Source organism: Cannabis sativa, chromosome 8, assembly GCF_029168945.1.
Source record: "Cannabis sativa cultivar Pink pepper isolate KNU-18-1 chromosome 8, ASM2916894v1, whole genome shotgun sequence".
NCBI classification, from domain to species: domain Eukaryota; kingdom Viridiplantae; phylum Streptophyta; class Magnoliopsida; order Rosales; family Cannabaceae; genus Cannabis; species Cannabis sativa.
In genome coordinates, this window is record NC_083608.1 from 44,222,500 (window position 1) to 44,243,025 (window position 20,526).

A 20,526-nucleotide genomic window follows, 5' to 3' on the forward strand; every position below is an offset into this window, starting at 1 on the left:
CACCTATTGAACCCTTGGAGCTTCAAAGGGTACGAAATTATCTCTGTTTTGCAGAATATAATCCTCCACATTAATTAGCTGTTTGTTGGGTGGATGTACAAAGTGTCTGTCCCAGTTTCCTCTCCTACGATTCAAATCGTCTCAAAGATTAGCCATGGGCGCCATCCTTTGGAAGACAGAGTCGCCTAGAGCTCTTTTGTTTGGTTGGCTTGTAGAGCGAGGAGGATTAGCACCATGCAGAGGATTTTTCCAGTTTCTTTCATGGGTATGTCGATTATTACGATGACGATTGTTGTGCTGTCCATTATCAGCTTTGTCATCATTCTTACTCGTGTACGATTGTCTACTATGAGACCTCGTTTGGTCTTGTCAAGGTTGTTGGTCGGTACACTGAGTCTACCTATAGACTTGGACCCATCCATTTTGGTTGTATGCTATCACATGTCCTCAAGACCGCCCAGTTGGTCGGTGAGGTACATCGTCTCTTCATCCTTCAGGCTAGGGATGAAATTTGGGTTGATCATTCATTCCAAGATAGTGACCAAGTAAGACTTGGTTGTCTATTGGGTTGCCAACAGTTTGACCTTGGTACCTAGAGTTGGAAGGTCTGTCATGCTGGGGTGATTGCACATAATTACTTGGGCATGCTTTCGGGTCGTATTCTTGTGTCCCGCTCGGGATGTAAGGTGCTTTTCCCTGATTAAGATCTCTTCTGAGCATGAGTTTTCTAGTACCCACACTCTTAGTTTGTTGATGGAATCGCTTGATCAGGTCAGTAGTTTCCCTTGATTGACGATTGATTTTCTCTTATCGAGCGCACATGGACTCAACCTGTCTATCATTCTATTCTTGACATTCATGCCTCTATTGTTCGAACACATAATTCACTACAACACGTGTTTTTTCCTGATTATGGCAGAGAACATTGGTATGATTCTGAACTTAACCTACCCCTTATGGTCTCTATGATATAATTTTCCTCCAAATTAATTTGATATATTTTAGGATCGACCCTAACTATATACTAGCAATGCTATCAGTATTTTTTTCCTCCCCAAAACCCAAGATTAAGTCTATAGTCAAACAAGAGACTTTTTGTATCAACTATCAAGTATATCACCCCTTAAAACTGTTGGAAAATGATTTTTATTTATTTTTTTCATTGAAGGGGTAATTGAATTCTTCTCCGTCCTCCTTTTTATTTATTTATTCTGTATGATGAAAATCGGCTTATTTCATGCAATCAACTCTCACTAGTTCTACAATATAATTATCAAAAATTCATAGAGAGATTGTCTTTCTTATTTCACAAATTATTAATAATAAATATGGTGCACTAAGTCCCACCACCATCAGTTACGTAAATGTGTTTTTTTTCTTTCCTTTTTTTGAGATAATAGTTACGTAAAAGTGTGAGTGTATAGGGTTGGACATATAAAATTCTTACGACTCCAAGAAAAAGAAAAGGACAACTAATAAAAATTGAGTTGGGTTTGGGGCTATTTGCTTAATCACATAACTATATCCACTAATTAGTTATTGGTATTAGAGTTGTAGTAAGTTTTAAGTAACAAATTGTATGACATAATTAAGAAACGCGGCTCTAATTCTTATTACCACAATTCGCCGCCGCCAAACAAGACCTAATTTTATAACAACATTACCAAAATATTCACAATTCTCAACCAGCCGCGTCCACACCACTTAAATTACAGTCAAAACCCAATAGAGAGTTTTTGTTTTGTTTTGTTTTATTTTCTTTTTAAATTATTATTAATTATTTTCCCCAAAAATAATAAAAATAATTAATCAATAATATTTTCAGGGGAGACTGGATTTAGCTCCAAGAAATCTTGAAGAGCCAAATCTTGAAGAAACAAAAACCCATAATTTGGCGGTTTCAGATTTAACAAATTGATTTCAACAAGGAAGTGTGTTACCAAAGTTTCTTCTGGGAAGAATGCGTTGTTGATCTTCATTTCTGGATTCAGTTTTTCTTGGTAACCAGTGCGATTAAGGGAGAGAGTCCATGGCTGCTACATCGAACGCTGGAGCCCAATCGTTTAGTCAGACCGAGATTAACTGGGACAAGTACGATTTTCCATCTTCTTTTTATTGGTTTGGAGTTTAAACATTGTTTCTTAGCGCCTAATCGCTGTTTTATTCTTTCGGTTAGGTCTCTTGTATGGTGCATTTTAATTTGTTGGGTTCTCTTTTGTTCTCGTTTTCTTGTACGAAAATTGTTGTCTTGCTATCCTTTCTTTGAACCCTTTTTGGGTTGACTTTAAATTGTAAAATTGCACCTTTGATCGATTTGAGACGAAAAATATTAGAAATGAATGAAATAAAAGAGAAGATTTTCCCCCAGTTTATTTCGCTTATAGCCATTGTTAATTACTTGCGAAAATTATGAATGTTTTCTACCTACTTACATTACATATACTCTTAATATAAAATAAAGTTAAATTCAATTATATGGTTGTTTCCTTTGAATTTGTGGTTTCTTGATTCTTCTTCGAGTTTGATATTTTGCTATGAGAAACACTATGTGTACTTGTGTAGATAGGGTACAGGGGAAAGGATGCTTAAACTTTTGGTTGATGTTAATCGTTAAAATTTATGATGTCTTTTCTTTTTGGTCATTTGGGAGCTTTATCTTTGTTTTGTTTGTTTCTATTTCCTGTGTTAGTGTGTCCTTGTTATTTTGCCCGCCCTCTTAATGTTAGTTTCAGCCTCTTGTGCAATTGATTGATTACTGTGCCTTTTTGTTGGATTATTTGTGTTCCTGATTTTTGTATCTTTTTCATCCACTTCTGCAGGCTTGACAAAACTAAATTTTATGTGGTAGGAGCTGGTCTCTTTACAGGAATTACAGTTGCACTGTACCCTGTTAGTGTTGTGAAAACCAGGCTACAGGTTGCTTCAAAGGATGCTGTTGAAAGGAATGCATTTTCTATTGCCCGTGGCTTACTAAGAAGAGATGGGATTCCTGGACTTTACAAAGGCTTTGGCACAGTGATCACTGGTGCAGTTCCTGCCAGGATAATATTTCTTACTGCTTTAGAGACTACAAAAATTGGAGCCTTCAAGTTGGTGGAACCAGTAAAATTGTCAGAACCAACCAAGGCAGCTATAGCAAATGGCCTAGCGGGCATGACCGCTTCTCTTTTTTCTCAGGCTGTCTTTGTTCCAATTGATGTGGTAATGTGTTTATTTGTTGCTTTATTTTTGATGCCATCTCATTTGGAGTGCTAAATAATATACCTAATGCAATGAAATAAAGAACAACCAAAATAGTTAACAAAAGAATAGAAAAAGTGGAAAAGTGGATGCCTGTGATATGCATTGAGAACTAATTTGGATTTGGTGTGGTCTACTAGGATCTTTTGAGCCACCACCATATTCAACATATGTGAGAAGTAAAAAAATGGGTATGCTAATGCAATTTTTATTATGGTTACGATTCTTATCAGATTAGTCAAAAGTTGATGGTACAAGGATATTCTGGCCAAGCAAACTATAATGGTGGTTTGGACGTTGCTCGTAAGATTGTGAAGGCTGATGGCATCCGAGGATTGTACAGGGGATTTGGTCTTTCCGTTATGACTTATTCCCCCTCCAGTGCTGTTTGGTGGGCAAGTTATGGTTCAAGTCAGCGCTTGATCTGGAGGTGAGCAATGGAATTCTTTCATATTGCACTTTATACATTATGCTACTGGAAGATTTGACAATTTGGTTGGAAGGAATGAAAACATAGGAATAGAAATGAGAATGAGAATAAGAATAGGAATGGAATGGAATCAAATTTAAAATGCATAAAAAAATTGATCAGAAAAATATTAAGTTTTTTCTCATTTTGCATTGGAATGGTTTTCCTTCCATTTCAAAATGGAATGACTATTCCACCAAAATGATGGAAAAGTCATTCTATTAGAATGACATTCTAATACTTTAAAATACAACCAAACAAATGAATGGAATAAAGTGTTTCGTTTCCATTTCATTACTTCCATCTAAATGCCACCTAACTTTATATACTATGTTTCCAGACTTCACCAAGTATCAGTACAACAAAAGGCGATGATGTTGATTTTTGAAATTTTTGGCTAGTAATTAATTAGTGGCTATAATTGAAAGGCAATGCTGTTAGGCTTCACTTTGATTTGGAGTCTACTCCATACTTAAGTTATTCCTATTTAATATGTACAAGAAGATACAAGATACTAGTTTGTTCTCTGGGTTGGGAGTAGTGGAAGTAGAAGAATGAGAATAAGTAGAGAAAATGAAATAGAGTAAAAATTAATAGAACAAATTTTATTTTATTTCTTTAAGAAATAGTGTATAGGCATGGTAGTATTTTCTCCTTATATTTGTATGAATATCCATTCCACAAATTTTTGTGAAAATGTTATTCTATTATAAAAATGACATTCCTGTATCTTAAATTGCAATCAAACAAAAGAATGAACTATAAATATATTCTTTTCTAGTCTCTTTTTTGCAACCAAACATGATCTGAATGTCCAAATAACTTTTGAGCAACAGGAAATAGGCATATGTATTATACTTATGGATGATTGCTTATGACTGCAGTTTCTTAGGCCACGGGTCTGATTCTTCGTTAGTTCCTGACGAAAGAAAAATAGTATTGGTTCAAGCTACTGGAGGAATTGTTGCTGGCGCAACAGCATCCTGCATAACGACCCCATTGGACACTATCAAGACACGATTGCAGGTAACTTGCATTCTTGGAATTCAGCTGATGTCAAACCTTATGTTTTTAATTTTTTTTTCTTTCGCCTTACAAGCCATCTTGATTCATTAACTTGAATTTTTTTTTCATTTTTTATGGTAATCTTAGCTATTTATTTTAAGAGGCATTTTGACATTTATTTTAATGTTACTTTTAAGATGACATTGAAAAGTAGCTTTTCCTACACGCTCAGTGGACATTCTATTGGGAAGTCTACTCTGTAAAAAATTATCAACTTTTATAGAGCCAAGAAGGGAGCGACTTTATATTGTTTCAGAAACTTTTATTTTAAAATATTTTGCTGTATAGATATATCTTTTCTGTTGCTGTATTTTAATTACCTCTTGTACCAAAGGTGATCGGACATGACAAGGGACAAAATGCAAGGCAAGTTATCAAAAGCTTGATTCATGACGAGGGCTGGAAAGGTTTTTACAGAGGATTGGGTCCAAGATTTTTCAGCATGTCAATGTGGGGAACTTCAATGATCCTGACTTATGAATATCTAAGTAAGCACCAAACCTTTATTCTATTTGCGTTCATTTCTTTCTGGCACAATTGTCTTTTGCATAGTATTTCTGTGTTTTTGGTGGTTATCATGAACCTAAAAGGATTTTTTTCACTTATGCATCTTTTGTTTTGTTTACATGTGTATTATTTTCAGAGCGCTTGTGTTCAAAAGAATGATGTATGCGAGTAATAAGCCATACGCGAGATTAGCTTCTAGCTGTGCAAGAGGCACAGATATTTGGTTTTTTTTACTAGGTAGGATCAAACATGTTCTGTGGGATACTACTACAATGGTTATTTTGAAGATTCATTCTAAAGTTCATATTGCAAACACACTTCCAGGACCAGGAATGCTGGTTTTGAAGCTTCTGGTTATATTTTGGAAGCCCATAATATGATTTCATAATTGGTTTACTTACTCATTTTTGGGGAAGGATTTGGAGATCATTACCAATTTTTTTAGTAGTTAAAGTTACTTTATCTTGCACACTATTAATTAAATTTTTGTACTCCTTCAGCAAGTGTATATCAACTAAGCAACGAAATTTGATGCTTTTTCTTCAGCAATAAGAAATTCAGGAATATAACGCTTTTGTCTTAGCATCTTGACCCATGTATTTGTTTCTTTTATGGTTACTTTAAAATGGCATGTATAAAAATGAAATATACTACAAAATTATGTCATAGTATGTTATTTAAAGTTTTTTATGTTCTAATAAGTTACTATCAAAGAATTACTGTTTATATTTGGCATGCTAATCATCCTGAAAACTCTTTTTTTGCTAAAATTAAAATTAACCACCCTTTAAACTCATTTGATAGTTGATACCATTCAACAATAAACTCAGAACCTCGAGCAAAAGATCCATAGCTTAACCTTGTTATGCTATCTCCAAATGCTTCATGATAATAATCAATGACAAAGCTGCTGGAATTATTATTTTAAAAAACAATGACAAACTTTTTAAACTCTTAAAAAAAGAAGTGATTTAAAAAGAGCCTTCGTTGAAATTGAAGTAGTTGATGCAGTAACATTCTGCTCTTTCATTATAGTTGTAGATGTACAAAAGATTAGGTTAAATTCAAGTTTACCTCTAATCTCCTTTGGGTTTAAGCTTAGAACTTCGGTGAATTATTATGAGGATAGACTCATTATTTGGTATCAACCCAACTTTGTTGAGTGATTAAAAATTTGAAATTGTATACTTGAAGTAGGTCATTTTCTCAGTCGTGAACCATGTTCTTGGTAGCGGTTTACATCCATTAGCTATTAGTAGATTCTCAGCAATTGTCCCAAAAATAAGGGAAAGTCCCATAGATCTTATGAGGCCAATTTTGGGGAAGTTAACCTGAAATGAAGACATTTTATTCACTGAAAATGATTTTCATTCAGAAATAATATCTGCTTCCTATGTTCATTTGTATCTTTGTTCACATTACTTCATTCATTCCTTAACTGCCAGAGAATAGGTATGCTTTCTGAAAGCTCTCTAAGACATGTGAAGAACTTGATTAGAAACTCTGGTAAGTGTTTTTGCTATGAAATTTTTTTAGGGAGAATATTTGAGTGAAATTCTCAGTTCGGTTTGTGGATGCGACAAATGCACAAAATTCATCGGAAGTGGCATGCAACACTGGAGTTGAAGAGTAGGATAGTGAAGAGGTTGACAAAGGTAAGAGCATATAACATGAAGAGAAGAATAATTGGTAGTTCTCGTGTGAATCATGTGTCATCAAATTATTTTATTTTATTTTCAGTATTCAGTGAATAGTTGGAATTAGTATAGGATTAGTTGTTTCATTTTGGTTGGTACGTGGCCTATAAAGGCAGGGATATTGTTTTATATAATCTGTATATATGATCATTCAATAAAAGCAAAGGGAGTTGTAGAGTATTTTTCATAAGTAAAATGTGTCTTTATTTGAAAGAAGTAAAGGATCTCTATAATCCTAATTCTATCGTATTTTATTATTATTAGTTTCTCTTAGTAATTAAAACATGTAGAACTAGTGTGGTTATATCAAAATGGTATTAGAGTCATGCACCCTTAAGTATGATTGAGCTCGCGAAAAAGGTGACTTGTGAATTAAGCCTAGAGTGGTGATTGTAAAGTAGGCCCGTGGACGTTGGCTCCAAATGGGGGTGTATTGTTAGGATCCCACATTTATCAAGTGTAGAATTGATCAGTAGTATATAACTACTTGGGCACTCTCCTTTCTTAGGTTAACTTTTAAGAGTTCTACCTAAGTGGTATTTTGGTACAACTACACTAGTTTTACTTATTTTGATAACTATTAAGGAAAAACAATAATTATAAAATACGATATAATTAAGATAATTCGAGACACTTCCATCAAATAAACACATATTACTTAAGAAAAATACTCGACAACTCCTTTTGTTTCTATTGAATAACAATACCCCCACTTTTATAGGCCACGTACTAGAGCTAATCCGAGACTAATTCCAACTATTGACTTAAAAAAATACTTTTTAATAAATATTAAATAATTTAATATTAGAAAGCAATCAATTCAAAATAATCGATTTAATCTGCATTTATTGAATTAGATTGGATTTAAGTTATTATGTAAATTGGTTTGGATCCAAAATATAAAATTTGCACTTAGCACGAATCAAGTGTACTTAATAAGCAAAATAATGTAGATTAGATTAGATGAACACTCCTATCAACTCCCCTCTCCGTGAAAATAACCTTGTCCTCAAGGTTTTGCTTAAACAAAGGTGGCCAAGGAATGTCTTCAATAATCTCCATTTCTCCATCTTCATCACTTTCATTAAAATATGCTTGAATCATGAATAATTGTTTGCAAGTATAATCATTTTCTCGTCTTTTCAACTTTCTTCGTTTGATAATTTCTTGATTGTTGTTAGATCATTTTGAACCTCCCCATATGTTGATGAAACCTTGGACGGAGTGAGATCTTGAACTTCATATAATCAGGCCAATCCAATGGCAAATGACAAAGTTAGTGGTTTGTTGGCTCTAATATCGGTGTAGATAGACTCTTGAAGATCTCCAATGAAAAAACTCACTTGACGAGCCTGTTCTAATGCTCCAGCTTTAGATAACAACTTCTTGAACTTGTCTTGGTATTCTTAGTTGATCCCATTTGTTGCAACCGTGTAAGCTCTCCAAAGAAATCAAGATTTTGATTTGGCCCATATCTTGTGTTCATCCCTTCAGTGAACTCTTCCCATGAAATTATTGTAATCTTTTGTTGTAGCAATTGGTATCATTGGTGTGTGTCACCCTCCAAATGAGAGGAGGCCAGAGCAGCTCAATCATGACGAGAAATGTCATGTAATTGAAAAATGCTTTGCTTTAAACAACCAATAGAAAGGTCACTTTGTCCATCAAAGTGTGGGAAATTGATTTTCAAAGATTTTGGCATGTACAATTGATTGGATTGATGCACCCAACTCCCTCTAGTATTTTGATGAGCATTTGGTGTGCATAATGCCCGTAGAAGGCTCCATCCATTCTTCGTTTTAGTGAATGTGTTCCTTGCAAACTTATTTGTCTTGCTTGATATCTCCTCCATTCTGATGTCAACTTGTTGAGAATTTCTGTCAATTGATGTAGAAGTCCTCCTTGCATGTTGGCAACTTCCTTATTTTTTTTTAACTTCTCTACTCGTTTACCACTTGGATAGAACTCACTCTCAAAAACTAACCTACCAGAAGAGAGTGTCAAAGTACTTGTATACTACTGCAGGAGGAGAGACATTTCAATGGCTTCGGTGTAATTTCTGAATGCATTAACCAAAAAGATTAATCATTTTAGCTACCAGCAGCTGTGTTTTCCCAGAAGAACCAGTATGAATCGATGACATTAATTATGCAGTTGACTCTAGGATTGTTTATTGTTTCTTTTTTTGGTTGCCTGGTCGCTTCATAGTCGTTTGGTAGTGATGCGGTAGAGACACCGTTTCTTTGTACTAATTTTTATCTTTAGTATAGAATTGTCCTTTGGCCCTTTTACAATCTTAGGTTTCTAACAACAATAATAGTAATCAATAATAGGCTTTCGAAATCAAAAATAAAAGCTAAAATCTTAGTTCCGTGGAAATCCTCTTAAGGCCATCTAAAAACAAGATAAATAATATTAATAAGCTCAAGCATAATTTATGATCTTGATGATCATACCACCTTTTCTGCATTTTGCCAGAGAAAAAGCAAAATTCATAACATAAAGGTGAATGTCAACCACGAAACAGATTGCACTTTCTAAAGGACAAAAAAGCTACAGAAATTCACTTCAATATCAACTCTCAACAAATTAATAAATGTCTTCCAACAGGGAAAAAAATTGAAAGACAATAGATATCTGTAAAAATGAAAAAGAAAAATTATTTGTTGAGTTTCTATGCTTACAGTACTTTCTATAGATGGATAGTGAAAACAAAGACTTTCATACGGTTCAAGATGGTGAGAGATAATGGTCTGCCTCAGAATGTTTCTTTATCGTTGAGAGAATGCAACAAAGCAGGCACTGCTCCCACAACATGCACCAAAAAAGTCCAGCACATTAGATAAAGTGCTCGTATTGATTTCTATCTGTAAAGACAAAATTCACTTCTTAAGTAATCTGACAAAATGAAACATAGTAAGTGACCCCATGATCCATATTATTGATACGAGTTTATACTGAACGCAACAGCTCAAACATTGTTTTTACCTCTTTCATTACAAAACTCTAATGGCATTTTCATTATCTTCATTTTCAAAATCATCTCTGTTTAGTTCTGCATAGTCATCCAGTGATGCTGATGGAAATAACTCCCCAACCTTATTTCCTTTTTCGGTTGTAGTATTAGCTGGAGTGCTAGATTTTTCTTTGTTCAACTGTTCCAGAAGGACATAACGAAAAGAATGAACTTGATAAAATACCTCAACGACAAAAAATGATATCATAGACAGCCATTGTTAAGTCTGTTTGCCTACTAAGCATGAAAATTTACATAGAAAAGATTAAAAACCATCCATATACATTTTTCAAATAATTAGCTTTGCCATAACGCATTCATTCGCAATCATAATAAACTTTCTTTAAATAATACCAAAGAAAAAGTTAGAAAGTTAGCGGATGATTTTAAATAAAAAGCAAGAACTTACAGTTCGCAACAGAGTCCTTCTTTCTCTCTCTCGAGCATGCTTGATAGCCTGATGACAGAATCAACAAAATCCCATCAGTCTTGGAATTTTTAAAAAACAAAGCTTTTCTACATATAATGCTCCAACTCAAAATATTAGAACTAACCTCTTGAAGCTCTTTTTGCTCAGCTTCTACCTCTGAAATATCCCTTGAAAGAGAATTCAAAACACATTTGAAACAACATTTAGCATTATAACTTGCCATGTTCAACTTCAAACACAAACTAGCTGTAAAGAGGTGTGAGTATCGACATTCAAAACTAACCTTCCAACTATTTGTTTAACATTGCAGCGACACTTGGCACAAACACCTTGCTCCTTGGCACAACCTAAAAACGACAAGACAAAAACCCATTAAACTCCCATAGATAGCACATCCAAAACCCATTTAAGCTTCACTCAAAAACAGACTACAATTGAAACTAACCATTGCAGAGATTATGGTAAGCTTGGCGAACAGCTCGTTTAGTACAACTTTGGCTAAAACATTTCAATTGTATATTAATCACATTAATATACCAAAGCAAAAAACACCAGAGAAAAAAAGAGCGAAAGATACCATTTAGCAGGTTCAGTAAGACCCTTATACTTTCCGTAGCGGCGTTTCCACTCAATCTGATCTCTACAGCGAGGACAGACTCCAGTAACTTCCGATAACGGCCTGAACCTCCCTCCAACTTCCTGAAAAGAATATATAAAATAAAAATAAATACACTGAATTTTACTTCCGTACTTTAATAGATGAAGAGAAGAATGAAACGGCACCGTTTCGTTGATTTTGACGCCGGCGTTTGGTTTCCATGCAACCTTGTTTTGGTGCTTCGGAGGGCCTTGTTTGCCGCTCATCTTCTTCTTTTACAAAACAAAAACACACTCGACGGCGAACTGGACCGGTTTCGGGCGGCTGCCCTAATTTATATGTTCTCTACGATTTGTGCGTTTGGGCTTTTCCAGTACTTCATGGTCCGGCCCAATAATAAATGGGCCGACGCAATGTAGGTCCATACTCCTTCGATTCACATTCTTAAAGACACTTGCAATGATGAATGAACTTCTTCTGAAAAATAACAATAACAGAAATAAGTGAAAGATATTATTGTCAGAAAAATACAAAAATCTGGAAATTTAAACTTACGCATGACTTATTATTGTATGGAAAATGTTGAAGGAAGGAAGGATACAGTATTTCAGATCCCACTACTTCGTGAGGAAAGAGAAAATATATGCGGGTCAAATTGAGTTGTCAATCGGGTCGGAAAGATCCGATAGTGACCGTTTCATCTGTATTAACCACCCACACCGAGTAGTCTCCCAATACTGAGGATTCAGTTGAGGAAAATGCATACCAATACGATAGAGTATTTGTCGTTTACAACAACCCACATTCATCTTCCATTCACAGATCTCTTCCTCTCAATCCAGAATCTTGATCAAATTTACCAACACTTTCAGTTTCTGCGATCAGATTGATTAATAGCAAGGATGCAGCGTGTTCCAGCGACGATCGAGGAACAATTGGAATCGAAAGCAATCAAAGAGGAATGTCCATGGGAGAGCTTACCCAAAAGGCTTCAAGCCACCTTATCTTCCAAGGAAGAATGGCACAGAAGGGTTGTCGAGCATTGTATTAAAAAAAGACTTCAATGGAACGCTTGTTTTGCTCGCAAAATGTGTAAAGAAACTGAATACTACGAAGATTTGATGCGATACTTGCGAAAGAATTTAGCTCTGTTTCCTTATCACCTTGGGGAGTATGTTTGCCGTGTAATGAGAGTATCGCCTTTCAAATACTACTGCGATATGATTTTTGAGGTCATGAAGAACGAGCAACCTTATGATAGCATTCCCAATTTCAGTGCTGCAGATGCATTGAGACTTACAGGTATAGGAAGAAATGAATTTATTGATATAATGAATAAGTGCAGATCTAAGAAAATTATGTGGAAGATTAACAAATCAATCGCAAAAGAACTTTTACCTACTCATCCTGTGGATTTACAGATTGAATCATGGTGGGGAGTTTGTCTTGTCAACTTTACATTGGAGGAATTTAAGAGACTCTCGGAAGAAGAATTGGCCACCATTGATAAAGTTTGCAAGGAAGAAGCCAATTCATATATCGTGTTTGATCCAGACATTATCAAAGGTCTTTTTCGGAGGGGATTGATATACTTTGATGTGCCTGTTTATTCGGATGACCGCTTTAAAGTTTCAAGGCTTGAAGGGTTTGTTTCAAACAGAGAACAGTCTTATGAAGATCCTATAGAGGAGTTATTGTATGCAGTGTTCGTTGTTTCTAGCGAAAATGCCACTGTTGCTGAGCTTGCTACGACATTACAGGCTGAGCTTTCACAGCTCCAAGCTGCTGCATCTTTTGCTTGTCGGTTGGGATGGGCTGAGAAAGTGATTGATCCAGCTTCTATTCTTCAAGAAACAAGTGTGCCTCGTTCTCCTAGAACCATTCTTAGTGATGAAGAGGCTTCACAACCTAATGCAAGCTCATCAGATATTTTCATTGATGGTGATAATAATAATGCTTTGGAAGGGGAAGCTTATTCTTCAGGAGCAGAGAAGTATGGGGCAGCAGCAGGTTCAATGTATGTTCGTGTTGCCTTCATTGTTGATGCTAACATAACATCATATCTTATGATGGGATCTGTTTCACCAGGCTTGAAATCTCATGCTGTGACACTCTATGAAGCGGGAAAACTTGGTCATGCTAGCATTGCTGATCTTTGCAAGGATTTGAGTACACTAGAGGGAGCTAAGTTTGAGGGAGAACTTCAGGAATTCGCAAATCACGCTTCTAGTCTTCGTTGTGTTTTAGAATGTCTTCAGTCAGGCGGAGTTGCAACTTATGAGAAAACAGATGAGCTTTTCAACAATATAAATGAAATAGCTTCAAGCAATGAGGAAACTACTTCTATGGTTGCTGATATTACCTTAAAGAACGTATCAGAACCTGCAGGCTTGGACCAAGATGGGCCTAGTGGTGATGATCCCATTAATAAAGAGGTGTCTCAGATGGATTCTGAGGTCTCAACTGAAGTCTCTGAATCCATAACTCTTGAAGGATCAGATGTAAATGGAAAAGAATTGTCAAAGAAGATAAAGAAATATCGGGTAGATATACTTCGTTGCGAAAGCTTGGCATCTCTTGCACCCACAACTTTAGAAAGGTTGTTTTTACGTGACTATGATATTGTTGTGTCTATTATTCCACTTCCACATTCATCAATTCTCCCTGGACCAACGTTCCCTGTTCATTTTGGTCCCCCCTCTCACTCATCTATGACGCCTTGGATGAAGTTGGTGCTGTACACAACTGTGGCTTGTGGTCCTCTATCTGTTGTTCTAATGAAAGGGCAATGCTTGCGCTTACTTCCTGCACCATTGGCTGGTTGTGAGAAAGCTCTCATATGGTCTTGGGATGGTTCTACAGTAGGAGGCTTGGGAGGCAAGTTTGAAGGAAATTTAGTTAAGGGAGGTATACTTTTACACTGCTTAAATTCACTTCTGAAACACACTGCTGTGTTAGTGCAGCCACTCAGTAAGTACGACCTTGATGAATCTGGACGAGTTGTTACTCTGGATATTCCATTGCCGCTGAAGAATTCTGATGGTTCAACTGCTCGTGTAGAGAAGGAAATGGGGCTGAGTGAAGAGGAAAGTAATAAGCTTAACTATTTGTTTGCTGATTTGGCCAACAGTATGGAGTTGTGGACAGTTGGTTATATTCGGCTTTTGAAACTTTTCAAGGAAAAAGAGTCGGAACAGTTTTCTCCTGATGAGGAAAAGTATGAATGGGTTCCGCTAAGTGTGGAATTTGGTGTTCCACTTTTCAGTCCAAAATTATGCAACGATATATGCAAAAGGGTTGTATCATCTCAATTACTTCAAGCAGATTCACTACACGAGCATCATGATGCAATGCAAAGCCTAAGAAAGAGACTGAGAGATATTTGTGCAGAGTATCAAGCAACTGGTCATGCAGCAAAACTTCTTTACCAGAAAGAGAAATCAAACAAGGAGCCATCTCGACAACATCTCATGAATTATGCAAGTGGAAGGTGGAATCCACTTGTGGATCCTTCTTCTCCCATTTCAGGAGCCTTGAGCGAACATCAGAGATTAAAACTGGCTAACAGAAATCGTTGCCGAACTGAAGTGTTGAGCTTTGATGGGAGTATCCTTAGATCATATTGTTTAGCACCTGTGTATGAGGCTGCTACAAGGCCAATTGAAGAATCACCTTCAGGGATGATCACAACGAAAGTTGAGCAAGAAGAGCCTGATAACAGAGAAGTTGTCCTTCCTGGTGTTAATCTTATTTTTGATGGCTCTGAGTTACACCCTTTTGACATTGGAGCTTGCCTGCAGGCTCGTCAGCCAGTCTCCTTAATAGCAGAGGCAGCTGTTACCTCTGCTGCTTTTGCTGCTATTAAATAGGGAGTTTCTGGTACATGCTTCCTTGGATAGATTTTCTGTTTTTATTTTTTTTCCCATTTGCTAGCTTATTTTGAGAATGGCAGAAATCACTGGCGTGTAGTCAAAATCAGATCTAAGGTAAACATACTTTTCCCCCTTTTTGGTTTGTGCTATCAAGTATCCATGAAATCAAAATCAATTTATAGTATAACAACAGTTTTGATTGCTTAACTACACTGATTTATGACAGAAACATTATCATGAAAGACCCATTCTTTGATTCTGTATATTAGTTGGATTTAGATTACATTCATTCATGAGGTTTAGCCCTCAAAACTCTTTGCTTGTATTAATAGAATTTGGGGCTGTTAAGGCCTTTCCAGACCATATAAAATGGTACTCACCCTAGTCTCCAGGTTCGGCTTATAGATTTCATGACAAATTTATAACATAAATTTTATTTATATTATAAGAATAACTTCTTAATTTAATTGCAATACTTTTATCTAATTGAAACACCTTTTCGTTCCAATTACAAATTAAATAATTTTTTGAAGAACTAACTTAGTTTGATATTTTGAAGTAAATGATCTCACTTGAAATTTTTAAGATAAGAAAACATCCTTTGAGATTTTAAGGTAAAAGACATCACTTGAAATTTTTGAGGTGAATGATTTTATTTAAAATTTATTGAGGTGAATATCCTATTTAGAATTTTTGTTGAGGTGAAAAGCCCCTTTCAGAATTTTTAAAAATTGTGATTATACTTAGCAATTAAATTGATTATTTATCCTTTAAAAGGAATCTAACTTAATTCTAAATAATCTTTTGTGACGCTTTAAAAATTAAGTGAATTCTCTTTTTTGAGCTATTATTATGGCTGTGTACATTTCTAGTTTTCTACTAAGGCAGATCATTTTCATATTTAAAAATTAGAGAAGACTATTTATTTAGTATTTACATTCAAAGTTTTGGACAGATTCCAAGTTTCTACGAACACATGCATCTATCTATCTATGTATAATACTGATCTGAATCATCAGACCTCTCCCTACCACTACTCCTCCCATTACTACTACTAAACAATTTTGTCGTATGACTAAAATTCAAAGAAAACGAGTCGTCACTTCCTTCACCAAACGCCGTACTAATCGCCGCCGTCTCTAATCCACAAACATTAATGGTTTCCTCAGCATTCACTTGAAGCTCCAAGGCGAATTCAAGCCCTCCCACCACATCATGCATTGACGGCCGTTCACCCCCGTCATCTTCCAAGCAGCTTAGCCCTATCTCCACGAACTTCTTTAAACACACCGCCGAAACCATCTCGCCAATCAAATTCGGGTCAATTATCTCTTCAACCCTTCCATTTCGGCAACATTTTTGGGCCCAATTCGCTAGGCCCACTTCCTCTTTCGGCAAATTACGGCCCAGAGCTGGCCTAGCACATAAAATCTCAAACAACACCACTCCGAAAGAGTACACGTCAGATTTCTCAGTCAACTGTTGCCTCCTGTAGTACTCTGGATCCATATACCCGAAACTACCCTTGACTGCAGTGCTGACGTGTGTAACCGACGCCGAAATCGGACCCGTCCTGGATAACCCGAAATCCGAAACCTTAGCCACCCATTTCTCGTCCAATAATATGTTAGTTGACTTAACGTCACGGTGAATAATCATGTGTTTCGCACCAGTATGAAGATAATGCAACCCTTTAGCTGCACCAATACAAATCTCGAGTCTTCTTTTCCACGTAAGAGGAGGGTTATCAGTCTTGTAAAGGTGATCACGGAGGGTGCCACGTGACATGTACTCGTACACGAGAACCATCTCGCCGTTATCGTCACAGTAACCGAGGAGAGACACGAGATGCACGTGTCTCAACTTTGAAAGCATATCTATCTCGGTAAAGAACTCTTTAGCTCCTTGCTTGGAAGAAGGGTTCAGTCTCTTAACGGCGACGATAACGCCGTCTATATCTCCCTTGTACACGTTACCAAAGCCTCCGAAGCCTATGACGCGTCGCTCGTCGAAGTTGCCTGTGGCTTCTCTGATCTCCTTAATAGTGAAATGACGACACAAATCTGAGGGTAGTGAAGAAGCTTTCGTTATCCCCGATGAGGCTTTCAGCGATGTCCTTCTCCGGCGGATTATAAAGAAGAATTTTACTGAAAGTAAACAGAATAACAAACCAAGCACGATTCCCGAAACTGTAATAGCTTTGAAATCTAACAACACCTTCTTTTCGCTATTCCTTAGTATTGGGCTAAGCATTGGTTTGTGATTTTGGGCCGGGCCGGCAGGGTTGGGCCCAGCAAGACTACCGTCAGATCGATTCAGTTTAAATATCTCGGCACCGTTGAGCATGGCGTTGTAATTCTCTGGATTTATCTCGAAAGAAGGTTGCAACTCGAGGAGTAAAGAATCAGAATCTTTTTCGATATATATGATATAATCTATGTATTTGGGGATTTTTGAACCACCGGTGAAATGTATAACATCCATTTGTGTGTGAGCAATCATTCTGTTCATATAAATATTAAACACTATTTGGTTCTCTCGAGTTATCTCGTTAAGAATGGAGCAGAAGTGAAGCCTAACGAGATAGTAAAAGGCCGAATCCAATGGGAAATACCAAGTGAGATTGTACTTGGTGTTGTTATAACTTATTGGATCCATTTGCCGGAAGGTGGTGTAAACAATCTCAGGTGCAGTGTAAGCCGGTGTATCCTCGCTGTAGTGGATCTTCACATTAGGAAGATAAGGAACTGTACCAACATTGTAACTGTGTATGTAACTCAAGTCTTGTTTCCAATTTCGAAACATTGAAACGGTGTCGTTTATGCTGAGTACATCTGGACCCCCTACGTTTAACCTGTAAACGTTTTCAAGAACAGTGTTGTTTGTAACAGAAAAGAAAGGGTTTGAAGGGTTATTTACGAAGATTTTAGGTTTATCATCATCGTTGCTTATGTAGAGATTTTCTGGTATGGAAACGATTTCAATGCCATTAATGAAAGCGTAAGAGTTTGGAGATGGATTGAAGGTTATGTTGATTAACTTTTGATTGTTGTTGATAATGAATTCTTTTGAGAAATAGGGTTGAGCTTGTGGATTCTTGATAGCTGAATAAGCAGTGAGGTAAACGCTGAAATTGTTTAGAAGAACGAAGTTATTGGCTGTGACAGAGAAGAATGAATCGGATTTATTGAGGTTATTGGAGTAGGTGGCTGAATAGAAGTAAAGACGGAGAAACTTTGGTCCTGGGGTTAAGAGAAATGAGTAGGTGAATTTGGAGAGAAAGATTCGAGCTGTCTTGTAAGGGACTTGGGGAACAGAAGAGTCTTGTTCTTTGGCAATGGATTTTGATGATACGTCTTCTATGTTTGGTGGTGATGAAGAGTAATAATAGTGTTTTGAGTCTGAGTCGCTTGCCCAGAGACGGCCTTGAGTATCAGTTTGGTGATTATTAGAAGATGATGATGATGATGATGATGAGCCACAATCAAGGAAAAGATAATCTGTAGGAGTGTTTGGTGTTTGATTAATGGCAGTGGAAAGTGTAAAGAGAAGAAAAACTGAGATATAGTTAGCTATGGCGTCTTGCATGTTTTGTAAACCGTACTTAGCTAGGATTTGAGACTTTTTATGAAAGAGATTATAGTAGCTGCTTATATAATAATATAGATAGCTGAAACACAGTATTGGGGTGGTTGATTATCATGTAATGCCTCCCATGATATCCATTTCTTTGACTTTCTTTTTGGCCACCACTTGCAGTGCACTTTTTTCATAGGTAGTAAGAAGAAATGAAGGGTTTTAGACTAAGATTGGGTTTCTCCCGAGTCTCATGTTACGAGTGAGAAAAGTTAATAAAAAAGAGAAAAGGGCACACAAATATCTAATATGATATCGTACACATAATATTTCTAAATTTTAGTTAAGGAAACCATTTGTCTTGTTTGGAGGAAGAATCTTCTTGGTCAAGGAAGGAACTCGTCTTATACATGGAATATGAATGACATGCAATGCCATAATTTTCTTATTTTATTAATTTATGTTTTACGTTTTAGAGAATATTGTACTTTATATTTTAGTAAAATATAAGTGATACTATTTAATATGAAAAATGATTTTTAAGTATCCTCTATTTATAAAACTATTAAAAAAATTGTACCTTCTATGTTTTTGGTCAATAATCTTTTCATAATACCAAATTTGCCTTCCATTTTAATTACTTAAGTTATTTTATTATTTTTCATATTTTAAAAATAATTAATATTATTTTAAAATAAAAAGATAGCATGCATATATATTTTTTTACACATATATTTTTTTTTGAGAAAAAAGAAAGCACATATATTAAGATAATTATGTATTAAATGAATTAAAAAGATATATAGAATTTTATCGTATTCTTTTTTTTATTTGCTATATCGTATTTATTATTATGTTTAAAATTATTAAAACTTGCTACATATTTTATATTAGTTTTCTCGACATTTTTAAGAAATATGTAAAAATTAACGTGTAGAACTTTTTATTGTAAAAACTTCTAATTATATACTAATACATGTAAATTAAGAATGATCTAGAGAATATGATAAGAGCCACAAAGTGTAATGTGGGTTTGGAAATGTCCAGCACCTATAAATACTAAATTCAAAGTATTAATCCCAACTAAGAAACTAGAAATCAAATAAAATAATTTCTTTACTATTAAATTAGTCCTCACCTTCTATATACTCATACACTCACGTATAAACCTCCCACTTGTTCCATACTTATCATCAATCCATCTACTTACTATCATATACATTACTACCCCGTAAACATATGGGGTAAGTTGAAAAATACCATTTTTATTAATCAATTAATCAAATTTACTTCTAATTTTATATTTAATTGAATCATACCTCTTATATATATTGTATCCAAAATACCCTAACATAAGAGAGTCACATGGAGAATATCTTGAAGTGACAGGGGCAAATTAGTATAATATTTAAAAAAAGAAGTAAAAATGATAGACTTTAAAAAAGAGGGTAAAAATGAAAGAAGACAATATAAAAAAGGTATAGAGAGTAATTTTCTCTAAACATATTACTACCTCATACACACTTCACTTTAATTCTACATAACTAAGCAATTTTTTTTTATCCAATTATAATCCTGGTATCAAAATTCCGTTCGATCAACAGTGAGCGTAATCTCTCCCGCTCATCAACATGAGTTTGGAGTCCAACTGCTCTTCTCTACCTCTTCTAATTTTTCATGGAGAAAACTATGATTTTTGGTCCATCAAAATAAGAACATATTTTCGATCACAAAATCTATAGAAAATTGTTGAAGAGGAAGTCACTATTCCGGAAGACATTACATCTCTTTCAGAAGATAAAAAAAAAGCACTGGAAGATAGCCAACAAAAATATTCTCGATCATGCATTATACTGTTTACAGCAAGCTATGACAGACAATCTTTTTCCATAGATTATGGACACATCAACGGTAAAAGAAGCGTGGGACACACTGTAGGATGAGTTCCAAGGAACAATTAAGGTACACACAGTTAGACTACAAAAAGTTTAGAAAAGATTTTGAAAATTTAAGAATTAGAGATAATGAGATCGCAAAAACTTACTATTTTAGAATT

At 35.5% G+C, this 20,526-nt stretch overlaps 4 protein-coding genes across 6 annotated transcripts; 2 read left to right on the top strand and 2 right to left on the bottom strand.

The window, feature by feature from the left end:
* The first annotated feature begins 1,489 nt into the window (after positions 1–1,489).
* Positions 1,490–5,863, top strand: LOC115700726 (uncharacterized). Of its 2 annotated transcripts, XM_030628356.2 has the most exons (6): positions 1,490–2,091; positions 2,820–3,201; positions 3,474–3,670; positions 4,594–4,735; positions 5,109–5,262; positions 5,418–5,863. In XM_030628356.2, exons 1-6 carry the CDS (start codon positions 2,030–2,032, stop codon positions 5,438–5,440), a joined length of 960 nt encoding a protein of 319 aa, XP_030484216.2. In that variant the 5' UTR covers positions 1,490–2,029; the 3' UTR covers positions 5,441–5,863. The 2 variants fall into 2 exon arrangements, with proteins under 2 accessions (XP_030484216.2, XP_060958000.1); XM_061102017.1 differs by having other exon boundaries at positions 1,662–2,091; positions 5,109–5,863.
* A 3,669-nt stretch (positions 5,864–9,532) lies between these two features.
* Positions 9,533–11,348, bottom strand: LOC115699434 (uncharacterized). 2 transcript variants are annotated; one of them, XM_030626833.2, is made up of 8 exons: positions 11,208–11,348; positions 11,002–11,123; positions 10,870–10,922; positions 10,708–10,771; positions 10,549–10,591; positions 10,404–10,451; positions 9,967–10,133; positions 9,533–9,780 (listed from the first exon to the last, which is right to left on the bottom strand). In XM_030626833.2, the coding sequence occupies exons 1-7, from the start codon at positions 11,286–11,288 to the stop codon at positions 9,975–9,977; spliced, it is 570 nt and encodes a 189-aa protein (XP_030482693.1). In that variant the 5' UTR covers positions 11,289–11,348; the 3' UTR covers positions 9,533–9,780; positions 9,967–9,974. The 2 variants fall into 2 exon arrangements, with proteins under 2 accessions (XP_030482693.1, XP_030482691.1); XM_030626831.2 differs by having other exon boundaries at positions 9,533–9,845.
* A 576-nt stretch (positions 11,349–11,924) lies between these two features.
* Positions 11,925–15,183, top strand: LOC115699433 (uncharacterized). The gene has a single exon (XM_030626830.2). The coding sequence runs from the start codon at positions 11,925–11,927 to the stop codon at positions 14,889–14,891; it is 2,967 nt and encodes a 988-aa protein (XP_030482690.2). The 3' UTR covers positions 14,892–15,183.
* A 583-nt stretch (positions 15,184–15,766) lies between these two features.
* On the bottom strand, positions 15,767–18,872 carry LOC115701514 (receptor-like protein kinase FERONIA). The gene has a single exon (XM_030629331.2). It carries the CDS (start codon positions 18,480–18,482, stop codon positions 15,885–15,887), a length of 2,598 nt encoding a protein of 865 aa, XP_030485191.2. The 5' UTR covers positions 18,483–18,872; the 3' UTR covers positions 15,767–15,884.
* Between the last annotated feature and the right edge of the window lie 1,654 nt (positions 18,873–20,526).

What these genes read in the sequence shown, in the direction of transcription:
- LOC115699433 (XM_030626830.2), top strand. Translation starts at nt 11,925, where the DNA reads ATGCAGCGTGTTCCAGCGACGATCGAGGAACAATTGGAATCGAAAGCA.
- LOC115701514 (XM_030629331.2), bottom strand. Translation starts at nt 18,482, where the DNA reads ATGCAAGACGCCATAGCTAACTATATCTCAGTTTTTCTTCTCTTTACA.
- LOC115699434 (XM_030626833.2), bottom strand. Translation starts at nt 11,288, where the DNA reads ATGAGCGGCAAACAAGGCCCTCCGAAGCACCAAAACAAGGTTGCATGG. An exon ending in GCGTCAAAATCAACGAAACG is followed by an intron (nt 11,124 to 11,207) that starts GTGCCGTTTCAT and finishes TATTCTTTTCAG; the next exon opens with GAAGTTGGAGGGAGGTTCAG. An exon ending in AGCAAAAAGAGCTTCAAGAG is followed by an intron (nt 10,452 to 10,548) that starts GTTAGTTCTAAT and finishes TTCTGTCATCAG; the next exon opens with GCTATCAAGCATGCTCGAGA.
- LOC115700726 (XM_061102017.1), top strand. Translation starts at nt 2,030, where the DNA reads ATGGCTGCTACATCGAACGCTGGAGCCCAATCGTTTAGTCAGACCGAG. An exon ending in AGTCAGCGCTTGATCTGGAG is followed by an intron (nt 3,671 to 4,593) that starts GTGAGCAATGGA and finishes TTATGACTGCAG; the next exon opens with TTTCTTAGGCCACGGGTCTG. An exon ending in CTATCAAGACACGATTGCAG is followed by an intron (nt 4,736 to 5,108) that starts GTAACTTGCATT and finishes CTTGTACCAAAG; the next exon opens with GTGATCGGACATGACAAGGG.